The 13,909-nt window shown below is 40.1% G+C and overlaps 1 protein-coding gene across 3 annotated transcripts in view; it reads right to left on the reverse strand.

The window, feature by feature from the left end:
• Positions 1-13,909, reverse strand: part of THSD7A (thrombospondin type 1 domain containing 7A) — a 519,106-nt gene that overhangs the window by 359,177 nt on the left and 146,020 nt on the right. Inside the window, exons 1-3 of one of the 3 annotated variants that reach the window (XM_019533947.1) lie at positions 8,638-8,748; positions 8,232-8,335; positions 7,398-7,913 (exon numbers count right to left, since the gene is read on the reverse strand). In XM_019533947.1, coding sequence (XP_019389492.1) covers positions 7,398-7,554 — 157 coding nt within the window. In that variant the 5' untranslated portion in view covers positions 7,555-7,913; positions 8,232-8,335; positions 8,638-8,748. Of the gene's footprint in view, positions 1-7,397; positions 7,914-8,231; positions 8,336-8,637; positions 8,749-13,909 lie in introns of those variants that run through there. The other 2 variants (XM_019533945.1, XM_019533950.1) reach the window with 2 other exon arrangements.

A 13,909-nucleotide genomic window follows, 5' to 3' on the forward strand; every position in this document is an offset into this window, starting at 1 on the left:
ATTTTATATATATATATATATATATATGAACAAACAAGGTTCAAATATGTGAGGGTCTACTGTATTTATATAAATAGTTCATTCATTTAGAATAATTTCTAACTACCTTGAAGACTGTTAGCCAGGTTCTGCCCTCTGTTCCACATATGCAACCCCAGCCACAACTGACCAAGAGAAAATGACAGTCAAATAGTAGTGAAGAGTGATTACCCAAACAGCAAAGGACAATTTACACACCAGCAAAATAAAACTCTCCTCTGCAATGGAATGCAATAGTCATTTATATGTACCATATCCCGTATTTAAAACAGTATCTAGTTACAGACCTCAGCTGCCAAAGATGTTAGTTTAATAAACTATCAATATAGCCAAATACAAGAGTACCATTTCTTGCAAAAAGAAATGTCACAGTATCTTGAAACACAACATAGTCACAGTAGCTGCTCTGTGACTTCACTAGCAGCTAGAGGATATTAAGTATTTTGCTAGAGCAGCTATTCAGCACTGACATACAGGACATAGTAAAGATTTAAACATCACTTCCTGAAGCACCCCGTTCTGTCCTAATGGCATGCTCCCATTCTGGCACTGATCAGGACTATTCTGACCCTAAGTTTGCTTTTATGAGCTAAAAAGATCACTTACTGTGGTCCTATAGTCCCAGAGAGAAAAAAAGACAAGACAGTATATTGACATGTCAAACTGCAAGGCTGAACACCATGAAAGACTTTCAAGCACAAGTGAGCAGGGCACACAAAACAGTCTGCAGCATTCTTAAGTTTTTTCTGGAATGGGGTAAAGAATATATTTCAAAACAAAACAAAACCTCCACACAACATATAAGCATACTGCCTGACTCTGACAAATAGCATTTAAGAGAGGTTAGAAATCAACAAGTGTTTCTGGAACCAGCCTGACTAAATACTGACTTTAATACAAAGGCTAAGAAGGTACATGTGAAGGAGAATGTAGTAGGCAAATCATAGCTGGAACAGGAAAACAATATGGATGTTAACACTTAAGAGAATTTCCTGGAATATCTTTATAAGAATATACAAGGTTGGTGTAATAGAAGCTAATTTTAATTGGTGAACAAAAGCACTATGTTTTTTATACTGGATTAGTGCTATCTATAAGGACTGACATGTGGCATTCACTATTAACTATCCTTTATACTAAAAAGTTGCCCAATTGAAGCAAAATTCTTTCCTTATTATCTAGATAGCCAATTTATGCTTTTTTTCCACCAATGTTATTCACCAGCAACTCAAAGCTCAACATCCATATGAGTAGCTTAGCTTATTTTTTCCAAACATACATTACTACACACGGCAAGTTTTATTCTCCCATCTTAGGCAAGGTGTACCCTCAAGAGGGGGGCACGGAAAACGATTCAAGGAAGTCCTTGAGGACAACTTGAAAAAAATGTAACATACACATCAGCTTGTAGGAGACTACTGCCCAGTACCACCCCAAGTAGAGGAAGAGTCTGTTACAAGGATATCAGTACTTTGAAACCCTATGATGACAACAGGAGACAGAAAAGCAGGTGTGGCAGAAACAATATGTTGTGGACTGAATCAAGAACCAGAGCCACCCACCCCACACACAAACATGTGGCTGAGTTGTAGCAGTTTGTTTATCCTGAATTGGCCTTGTCAGCCATCTTCAGACCCGCAGATTAAAAAAAATCATGAAAGACAAATCATCCTCAACTGCAAGATATTGCTGATTTTCTTACTGTTGTTACCACTTGCGAATTTAACCTTTCACAGTCCTACCCAACACATTAGAGTCTACCAGGATGTCCTAAAAACCCCAAATAACTATTACCAAATAAATAAATGTCTTTGGTAGCCAAAAATCCCTAAACGTTAACACATTACAGAACTAACTTCACTTTCAGCATCTGGCCTCCATCTAAAGCAAGTCAAACAAACAAAAACACAGCTTTTTTGTTGGTCAATGCTATGTCCAATTTTCACATTCAAGGATCTCTCTACTCATGAGTGAATTTTTGCTATCCACTTTCTTCACAAATCATTAATAGGTAGTGTCTACTAATAAATCATTGCACACTAGTCCATTAACAGTAATCCTGATATAGAGAGTCATCTGGATCATCAATGCAGAATTTCACCATTTTGATGCAGAGAAGCCCTTACATGGAAAAGATGGCAAGTCTAGCCACCAAGAAAAATAAAACATGGGTGTATAGTTTTGTATGCAAATCAAGAGTTCTTCATTGCATGGTTTGTTAATCTTTAATGAGACTGACTCAAAACTAGTAAACTATGGTTATTTTATGATAATTTGTATGTAGCATTTAGTTCAAAAGCAAAGTTTGCCCAATTAAACATGTCAGAATACAGTCATTCAACTTTGTTTTTTAAAAAGTATTTATACATAATATCAACCATCCATCAGCTCATTTACCTGTTCTCAGAACAGATGCAAATTCCAGTGCCTAGAAGGTCAAATTTGGATATTTTCAAGACACAGGAAGGCAAAAATTAAATGCAATTAATGTTGCACTAGTTCATAAACAACTAAAGCCAAGAACTGCTAATCCAAGGACCCAGGATGCAGCCATTGTTATGGTCTAGTGCATAATGGCCAAGTGCATGATGGTCCCAAGGTATTTATAGGTTTGGGGGTCAACAGCTTGAACTCTAATAAGAAGAGGGAGAGAGAGGGACAGAGAGGGATTGTACCAGTGGAGATATTGAAAAAAACCTCATACAATACACTGCCAAAATTGATACCATCTAAAACACTAGTAAACTCATTTTATAACACCAGTAACTTTTGATTCAACATTAAGTGCATCCCTATGAAAAGGACACTGTGATAAATCAATATAGAAGCTGCTTTATAAAATAAGTGTGTTTTCAGCTCCTGATGCCAGATGAATTGCCAAGAGCACATGAGGAGAGGGTAACAAAGATCCTTAAAAACCACAAACTGCTGATGTTTACTCAACAAACAGATGCCAATAATCCTACCAAGAAATACACACAAGTTCTAACCTCCTACCTACTAGTGTAGGTAGCTGGAGCTGCTCATGAGAGCCAGGGGCTCCGGGAGCCTGCCCCAGTAACCCTGACCACAGACACGGGACCCCAGGGCAGCTAGGGAACTTACCTGAAGGTAAGCTGGAGCCAGAGAAGGAGCGACATGTGATGACGCAGTGCTGGCTTTTGAACCAGCTGTCAATCAAGATTGGCAGCACCTTGCTGATGATGTCAGCCTCAGGCACTGACACATGGAGTTTAAAAACCCCGGCAAATGCTGGGCAAGGGGGGAGTGAGTGGGGACCTAGCCTAGGGCAGCCTGGGGATGCCCAGGTTATGGGTCGTACCCCAGTACACTGTCCCCATGGGATCTGAAATGGGGGCAGATGCAGAAAGGCCCAGGAACACTTCCCCAGCTGGGAGTAGCCCAGAGTGAATGCTAGGGGGAGGCTATTTGTTTTTCTTGTTACCCTTTTGCTTGTTTTGTTCTAATGTGGTTGCTGCTTGGAAGACCGAAGCAAAGGCAACCACAGTGGAGGTGGGCAGAGTAGATTTTTAAGCCCAATCCTCCTGAGACGACAGCCGATAGTGAGCCCCAAGGGGAAGTTCCAGGGGCCCAAACCACCGGCTGCAGACCACAGTGTCCTGACTTGCCTGGTAAGAGAGTGGATTGGGGGTAGGGGAGGTGGAGCTCCAGTACCAGCCACACTGGCAACGTGAGTACTATTAGCGATGGGCATGAGATAACACCACTGAACCCCTTCCTATCATATTTCCATGAGCAAGTGAGGGAGCCCGCCCCTGGGTGCAGGAAAGGACACGTAGGACTCAAGCCAGCGTTGCAAGGACCTTTTTCATAACTAGCATCATCATGGCATTAGACAATAAAAATCCAGAGAAGTTGTTCTCAAACCCCAATCTGAGCCTGGCACTAGGAAAACAAAGGCATACACCAGCTGGATCTGATGAATGAACAACGGTCCAAGTTAGAAGGATAGCTGAAGAGCTTTGTGAGACTTCATATTTAGAGATCCCTCTAGACAAATGAACAGCAATTGTTCTATCACTCCCTCTGGGACCTTTCAAGCAGGAAAAAACCTCATTTTGTCAAGAAAAGATTAAGACTCTTGGTATCAAAGGCACATTACTTTGGTCCATTACAAGGAGAAGATGCCTATCCGACAATACTATATTACCATGCCCTTATCCAAACTCATTCCAAAAATGAACTAAGAAGCACTCAGACATGCGGCATCTAGTGTGTTCCACATTTACTTAGGCATCATATTGTTTTACAATCTTTTCTATAAAAGGAAAAAGAAGAAAGACAAGGTAATAACCAGCAAGCCCGTCAACATCAGGAAATGTTTTTTTGAAAAAGGGTTTTAAACTCTAAAATCATCTCTCTCCAAAAGGAAGCATGGAACATTCCAAACCCAAATGGATTTAATACCTTCTCACTTGATTATACAAGCAAGAGTCATCCTCACATCACAAAAATTTTTCTTCTAGTGCCCTCAGTGCTTAACAAAACAAAACTAACCTAACCTCAGCAAAAGAAGTCACAGCCTTTCCCTTCTACTAATACAACAGTAACTAAATCTATTCCAATCACACTGGAACAAAATTTCTGACTTTGTTATCAAGTGGAGCTAAATAGCTATAACTTACTAGGCTGTACACTACTTCTAAGAGTTTTCCTGAATAAGATTTAGTGGGCTTAAGCTAAACAAAAATCTTTCACATGCCCTTTCACCTATAGATCTCAAAGTACTTTACAAATTTTATCATTTTCTCTATTATTTCTCTCTTCTACACAAGGAGAAACTGAAATGATGAGTCACAAAACCAACAACAGTAATAAAGGCTAAGTACAGACATGCTCAAAAAGCACAAGGATGAATTAATTCAATCTTTGCAGGTTAGTCTAAACTGCATAGACTGAACTGATAAGCAGGTGAACAGCCATTCACTTTTGATTCCAGAAATGCAGCCACATGCCTGCAGTGGCCCAGGCAAGATGCTTGGGGGTGCTACAAGACACCTCCCTTCTGGGCTGAAGCAGACAGCTTGACCCAAGCCTAGCCTACCTACCCTGCAAAGGGGGACTTGCAGGGAGACGCAAAGTATCCTGGGATGTTGGGGGACTCAGTTAACTTGAATCTGGATGGGATCTGGGACAGAAGTTTAAAAAAAAAAATTAACCTAAATCAGTTAAGTCTGATACATCATCCATCCAGGTTTATCTTCAGTTGGCTTTGGTCATTTTGACAGTGGTTTATGTGCATTGAACTTCTGTTGTGTTACAGATTTGAACTGGTTTCTGATCAGTAATACCAGTTTGTGTGCAACTTCTGTCCCTAGCCTAAATCAGTGCAAAAATAATTCAAGTCTATTGGTACCCAGTCCCATGATCTTGTTCACTAAATGATGCTTCCAATGCTTGGAATTAGCCACTGTTATAAGCTCCAGATTTTGAGATTTTATTCTAGTGTTAAATTGCTGCTTTTATGTTATGAACATTAAAGCCACAAGCATTTATTTTAGTCGTCATCCTGAACTGAGACTCTAAAAGATCAAAATGTAAGAGCTAGTCCAGTTTCATGTGAGAGCATGCCTACTTTAACTTACTTAGATCTGGAGTCCTTGTAGTTTTAAAAATTGCCTTTCCAGGAAAAAAGTGAGGCACCAGGAAGGCTAATACACTATATACATAATCAATGGAGTTATTCTTTCTATAATTGCAATAAGTAGCTCTTTGCCATTATAAAATCATTTCAATTTGTTAACTACAGTTGTTACTATTCTCAGTCTATATTGCCATTTTTCACCAGTTTTAAATACCAGTCATTAAATTACTAAATGGAGGGGTAATAAAATGCTAGACAGTTTATTCTGCTGATGGCTTTCAATTAGTTTAATTAAATGTGAAATGCTTTATAAAAAAGCTCTGAAATTGTCATTGTGGTTTTGCAGAGAAAATAAACTAGACATGTCTATTTTTGGGCCACTTAAAAAAATCTTGTGATTAAAAAAGCTCTTTTGAATTTGCCATTACTTAGCTTGAAAAAAATTACACAGAGTCAGTTAAGTTCATACTACTATCATTATTCCATCAATCTTCAATACCAAGTGACAGTTGTAAAGAATTTTTTCCCCTCAAAATCTCTCTTTCTAGTAGTATTGGGAAGCTTGTCTACTAGTTTAAATGAAGACTGCCCCTTTAATCTCCTCCATGAGCTGCTGGGTAGATGCAACCTGTTAAAAAATTCAGGATATCAGTGTAATTGTAAACTGTAAATTTCTATCTCTGTGGCAGAAATTGAGGGGCACTCTTCATGCAGGAGAAGGACCCAGTCTCCTCAGACTCGTTTTTTGATCAAATGATTAATTCACACTCTCTCTGGCTCCTACATTATCCTATTCATGAGAAAGCATTTTGGAAAGAATCATGGCACTTTGTATGTGGTTTGTTCCTGACAATATACAAAAAAAGAACAATTCCCTTAAAATATTTATTGGCTTCAGATGCTTCACTCTTATGTTTGCTAAATGAAATCTTTAGAATAGGACACATGTTAAAGTGCTATGAAGTACCAATATATTGCCAACATGTAATTGTGTTGGCAATTTGTACAGTGTACTAACAAAAATACCAATTTAATAAAAAGTTGAGAATGAGAAGAGCTATGACTACGCAATCCTTAAAACAGACACGTAACTCATTAGTGACAGAGCAGAGGAAATAATCTGTCTGGTGTGATGCTGAATCCACATAGCCTATTTGCTTTCCCCTCTTTGACTATGAGGTCTGGCATCACTTGGATTATTTCACCTAATCCATCTTTAGCTTTCACGTGTCCTATATACTGTGCAAGAAACCTAAATTTAACAAACCCAACTCCTCATCCATTACCACACTGAATATATTATTATATGTCATTACAGAACATACAAGAATACACATGCTGAACTACATCTTTCTTTGTGAAGCATTTATGTTTTCAGAACCCCATTGGCACTGCTGGTTTCTTTTATAACAGTTTTTACCTACAATATAAATGGGAGGTTATGACCTGATCTATTCTATTCATACAATATAGACCTATTAAAACACACACACAGGCGCGTGCATGCACACACGCGCACGCACACACACACACACACACACACCGCAAAATTCACTGTTTGCGGCTGTTTTTTATTGGTCATAGTACCTTAGATAACAGCATTCTGGAACATTACCTCATTTATTGCCCTTGAAAGCAGTCAATAAATTGTAAAGATTTAAAATTCTAGTCTAAGAACCTGGGATTAAAATATTAACATTTGCTACTGGAAGTAGATGCGCCGAAATATATTAACGTAGCACTTCTTACTTACCAGTCTTCCACAAATATACAGATGAAGTTTCAAATTCACTTTGTGCTTTAGCTTCCCAGATTCCAAACAGAACCACAAGAACTCCAACGCACTGGACTGAAACAGCCAAAGCCCCTGCACCACCGAATAAAACTGTGCTTCCTTGTCTCAACCCCATGCCTTCAGAGCAGGCTGTTTCAGTGTCAAAATCTGCCGCACAATGGGTAACCCTTGTTCGAGTAATTTTCCCCTCTTCAGAATTTCTTCACAGGGAGGAGTAGAATGGAAACCTCTTCGCAGCTATTGTGCATCGCAGTTGAAAAGGAAAAACTGTTTAACACCAGGGAACAATAGAGCCCTTGCTTGCTGCTGCTATTGCTGCTGCTGCTGCTGCTAGTCTGGTTTTTGCTGCCACTCTCTTCCATTCAGTGGTTAGTAGCAGTTTTCCATCAGCTGAGAGACAGCTGTCCACAGGGGGCTCCAGCTGACTGAGCAGGTTATCTTGGTCTGTGAGGCAGCAGCACTCATTTACACCAGCTGGAGAGAGTGAGAGAGAAATGAAGAGAAACACAAATAAGCAAATGCTGTAATCTCACTGCACAGAACTACTACATCTGCCTGGAATACCATAAAAAACACATCCTAATAAAATAAAAAACAAAACAAAAAACACTCAGGAAAGCTTAGGAAGGACTCTTTAAATACATGATTTCCTACACCTTTAAATCAGTCAACACACATAGTTTATTTGACTGCATTGGTACACATACATTTAAGAATACAGAACTTTAGACAAACATTATCCCATAACAGCAAATATGCTCTTTCACTTAAAATATACTGAAGATTTACCACCTAAATTGTATAGAGCTGTAGCAGACAATCCAGGATGCAAGAAGGAAACACAGCTTTTATTTCTTTTTAATGGGGATCTTTATTTTGCATATCTTTCCCTAATACTGAAACAAGGATAAACTTGTTAACCTAGTTTTTCATAATCTACAAAAATTGAAAGCCAAAAGAAAAGAACTGTTCTCAGATGGGCCAACCTCATACATAAAAGTGTAATAAAAAACAAAGAGGTGCCTGTGTCCAAAAGCTTGCAAAGAACAATTTTCCAACTATTCAGTTGATCTAATAAAAGATATCCTGTTTACCCAGATAACCTTGTCTGCCTATGTCCGTAGAGCAACCCCCCCCCATAAAAAACAAATGCATTCTAACAACACATCAGCCATAGAGTTTTAAATGATGAAATTACTGTTATTGAAAGGGGAAACCTTCAGGAAACCTCTCTTGGGATACCTGTCATTTTGCAGAACCTTCCCAGACTCAGCCTTTTCACATGCATTAGATTAAAATCAGCCTTGATCAAATAATTCCCAAGTCCTTGCCTATTTAAATATTCTGACATCAGAGCAAATTAGCAATGTTGAAGGTTGCAAATTCGTCTTTGTTTACTTTCCACTCTGTTACGCCTCTAAGAGGGAATTAAAGGCTCAGGGAGCTCTAGCACTGTGAGGCTGTGATTAAGAGAGATAAGCAAGTGTGGATTACTGTTCCTCAGCTGTTGAAAAACAGGCAACAATCAGAAGATTATAGGTTGATAAGGGATACATAGAAAGCCATGATCCTAACAAATTTATAGCATCCTGATGCAGAATGTGCATCAGCTAAGGTGTAGTGAAAATGGGTATTCTTCATTTCTGCTACTCAGATTGTGTTGTAGTCTGTTTGCAAACCATATAATTGTTCCTTTTAGTTCTTTTAAACCAGAAAGAGCAAAACAAAACCTTGAAGTCATAGCATAGCCTATTTCGTACCAGAATTTTCAGCTAAGAACAAAGTGCTAATGTTCAAGGCATTTTATTGGTTATTAGGGGTAATAAACTGATGCAACATTTACAAGGAACAAATTTAGACATTATAAGAACAGATTTACAGTTTGTTAAAATATCTTTTGTAGTCAATCTAAGGCAGTTGTTTTTTAATTATGCAAGCAGATAAAAGAGTTTGCATAATTCTTTCAAAGATAAAGAGTAAAAATGCTAGCTAATAGAAAATCTGTCACAAGGGAAAAATCAGCCTTTCAGAGTTACCGAGACTAAAGGGTCCCTTCTTCAAAAGCACTAAACACTGAATATTTTACTGTGAGTACATCAGTACCTTACCTAGACTCCTGGCGGCCCACGCAAACTTTTAGTATCACACCCCGCTTCACCCTCTCCTCCTGCTTCACTAGAGATACTGATAATAATAATCAGACAATGGGGGGAAAATTGCCATTTTTGGGCCCCCTTTCTGTCCCGGTTGCCCATGCATGTGTCCAGCCCTGGAGTGCATATGAATCTAGTAAGAATAGCACTGTATATATTTCCTATGTTACCTTAGGGAGACAGACTGGCCAGGTAGTTAGTAAAGGGGAACAAACGGGGTCTCGGATAGTTTCTAATATAAACAAACTTATATCAGGAGAGAGTACATCCCCCCACACAAACAGACATCTCTCTATTTTTATGTATATATAGCTCTACAGCAAAGCACTCCTGACAATTCATTACAAGCAGCAAATTACTAACCATCAACACCATCAATATGTACACTTATATTTAATTTCTGAATAGGGATAAAACCTTTTTCAAATGCTAAACATACACAAATATACATATTTATATTAATATAAATGTGCAGACAAAAATATGGAAATAAATGAATTTTCAAGAATTCCATCTTTGATTTCTAGTGACAGACTACGAATGACGTTACTCAGAAATACTTATTGGAGACTATATGTTCACTTGGTTATTGGCGTTTTCATTGTATTAGTTTAGTACGGGGATATTTAAATAAGGAAAGAATGTTTAGGTTTAAGAATGTGGTATAGTCATTTTACATACACCTCTGATCAGACTCCTGAAAAGAAAACATCTAGAAAGGAGATCTCAGTCAAACCTGTTTGGTAATAATGGTTCATACAAATATCAGGGCTCAGTTCAAGGGTGAAAGGATTGACAGATTCTATCCAAGGGAGGCCACAAGGTCTCTCTGGGCAGTTGAAGACAAAAGGGTACAGATGAGGGTAGCTTTGTAACCAAGACACAAACCTCACAGAATCAAATCAATCAATTAATGGAATTCCAGTTTTGTGATAGACAAATTTTTAAATATTATATGATATACCAGGGAAGTTCAACTTCCAACGGACCAGGGGTCACACCCTACACAGACAGCAATAGTGTGAGCTACACACACAGGTATCAGTTCCCTCCCCTCCTCTACCACATACATGTGCAGTCCTTGCTGCTCTCAACTCAGCACACATGCCCCTCCCCGCCCAGTACTGGGCAGCTCTGTGCCACACAGTGCAGCCCCCTTGGCTAGGCACAGACATTACACTTAAACTGGTTTACGTGATCCAAAACTGGTTTAAACCTGTAACAAAACAGATGTTCAGTGCACATAAACTGGTTTTAAAATGGCTAAAACTGGTTTAAGATGAATCCGGTTGAATACACACTTAACTGGCTGAATCAGACTTAACTGATTTGTGTCAAGCCAGTTTATGCAATGTCTACCTCAAACTCCTTGCTGGTTTAAGCTAAATCAGAGCCCCCCAGCATCCTGGCATGCTCTCTGCACTGGGCGGGGATCTCTATTCCACAACAGGGATGGCCCCTTCCCTCTGCTCCCTGGCTGCAGCTCTGGCAGAGACTTGCAGGCACAGCAGCATCTGGCTGGCTTCCTTCAGCTCTCCCCCTTCCTCCCCTCACCACTCCCTGCTAAGCAGGAATCCCCCCATCTCCTCTGCCTTACACAGACACCTCAGCATTAGCTGGCAGTGCACTTGCAGGCTACGGTCTGTGCTGCGGCAGACAGCAATGTCGGCTTAGACCTTTTTGAAATAATCAACAGCACAGCTAATAATGTCCCTCCATTCCTTCTTTGTTTAAGAAGAGGTTGAACTAATGAGAGAGGCTGTTTGTTTTCTGATGGGTTGATAAATGCTGATAGCAGAACTGATAAATGCTCTGTTATCAAGGAGGGGGGAACCCCCCCAATCCTGCCAGGAACTGGCCATGCCCCTCTCAACTCAGCCCTGTGGAAGGGAAGGAAACACTGCTCTAGAACCCCCCAGCTTCTAGCCTGAGCCACTGCAGGCATGTGCCTGTTTGTCTGGGATGTCTGTACAGTTACAAACTGATTTAGCTTAGCCAAGTTAGACTAACCTTCAAAAACTGAATCAATTCAGGCTCAGGCTTTTTGAACATCTGTTCCTAGCCAAACTGGTTTAAATCTGTAACAGAACTGATGTTCAGTGCACAAAAACCAGTTTGAAAATGGCTGAAACCAGTTTGAGATAAACCTGGTTGAATGTAGTATCAGGCTTAACTAATTTGGGTCAAACTGGTTTATACAATGTCTATCCCAGAACCCTTTGCTGGTTTAAGCTAAACCAGACTCCCCCAGCATGCTCTCTGGGCTGGGTAAGGCTCTCTGCTCCACAGCAGAGCTGGCCACTCTCGTCTGTTCCCTGGCTGCAGCTCCAACAGAGACTGCAAGTACAGCAGGGTCTGCCTCACTTCCCCCAGGCCCACGTCCAACCCTCCCACTGCTTGCTGCTCAAGTAGGAATTCCCCACACTAACACACACATTCCTATCTCACACAGCACAGCCCCCAGCCCCACAGACCCTATGCGTGCGGTATGCTAGCTAATGCCTAGAGGTGTCTCTGTATGTGTGTCTCCAATTTCACTGTGACAGGCAAACACAACAGTGACTGCTTAGGGCTTTTTGGAGCTAGTCAACAGGCCCACTGGTAAGCTATTTAAGAAGAGTCTGAACTAATAGAGAGAAGCTCTTGTTTTGCTGATGGGATGATAAACGCTTATTAGCCACCTGCTGGCTTGCTCACCTGTCAGTTTGCTGCAGACAGTACAAAGAAGCAGGGAGAGAGATTGAAAAGCTCCATATCATCAACAGATGCATACACTGCACACTGCCTCCCTTGCCTCAGAGTGCTAGCAGGGGGCTGGAAACACTCCTGCCCCTTGAGCAGCGAGTGGGGAAAAGCCTGGGATGGTGCAGGTAGACCTCCCTAATCAAAACGTCCTGCTGGGCACTGGCCACAACCCCTCAGCTCAGTGTTCTGGGAGGGAAGTGACAGCAGCTCTACCACCCCCCCACCCCCCACTTCTAGCCTGAGCCACTGCAAGCATGTGCCTAGATTTCCTCAGTCAAAAGAGAATGTCTGTCTAGTTACAAACTGGTTCAGCCTAGCCAGGTTAGATTAAATTGCAAAGGTTGAATCAGTTCAGGCTCAGGCTTTTTGAATGTCTGTCCCTAGCTTTGAGGCAGGCACAGGAAGTAGAAGTCAGAGATGGGAGGGGATGACTGGAGTCCACAGCTGCTGCAACACCTGGAGCAATAAGGGTGCAATGGCTGGACGGAAGTCCCAGCACTGCAGATTAAACCCCTCACCGGCCACGTGCAGCCGGCTGGACAGCCCCAACCCAGACCATAGCTTTGACTATTTTAAAGTTATAGTAATAATCAAAATTCCATTATAATTCCTTGTGAACACATGCAGCTTTCTGACCATGATTGTTCATTCACCTAAAATCTTCCATGCTTAGTCCCCGCTAAAAGGTTCTGAGAAAAATCTGTTCACTCATTTTTAGGTTATGGAAAGATCTGAATTTTCAGAAAAATGTTAATGGTGTTTTACCCTAAGATTCAGAACTTAATTGTTAAAATTTTAGCTTTTATTTCAAAATTAACAAATTAACTATTTTATCATGATCTCTACATATCCCTTTCCTACCTGTCACAAAAAGGCAGTGGCTTTGATAACTGTATTTGAAAGTTAACTTTAGAGATCTGCATCATGAACAAGCAATGAACCATAATTTCTCACTGATTTCTGTTCAAGGCCTTTTATAGTTCTATGTGCCTACAATTTGGCAGTTGTCTTGAACTCTTGCCTTTTCACTAGTTGTGTTGCTAACTCAGAGTTGTCAATTTGCATCTCACAGATGACAGAGACACACAGATACCTCACCACAAAAGAAATTCCTGCCCAAAACAGCTTTCCATTTTTTCACTCTTCTGTGAAATATAAAAAAGCATAATCTGAAGGAAATATACTTCTACATCCTGTTTGCCACCAGAGAAGTCTGAGGTAAAAAGACATTTTCAACCTTTCTCTGTACCTAACCTGGCCAAAATGAACTATTTCAAACAGGAAACATTATCATACCTTCAGCTCTCCTGTGAAATATGAATTTTCATTTCTACCTAGGAGAACTTTTACAATCTCTGCTCTCTCCTCTCCTGATGAAGTATGAAACTGCCCAAAAGCTTGCAAATAAATAAAATATTTTGTTTGCAAATATCTAATTAGTCTAATAAAGGATATTAACTCATGGAAGAGTTTTGATTCCTTTTGCCTTTAGACCAATATGGCTACAACCTGGATACCAAACTCAAACGTCAGCTTTTGTATTTCAACAACTTCATAGATATCTGTACCTTC

Source organism: Crocodylus porosus, unplaced genomic scaffold, assembly GCF_001723895.1.
Source record: "Crocodylus porosus isolate Cpor-Errol unplaced genomic scaffold, CroPor_comp1, whole genome shotgun sequence".
NCBI lineage: Eukaryota > Metazoa > Chordata > Crocodylia > Crocodylidae > Crocodylus > Crocodylus porosus.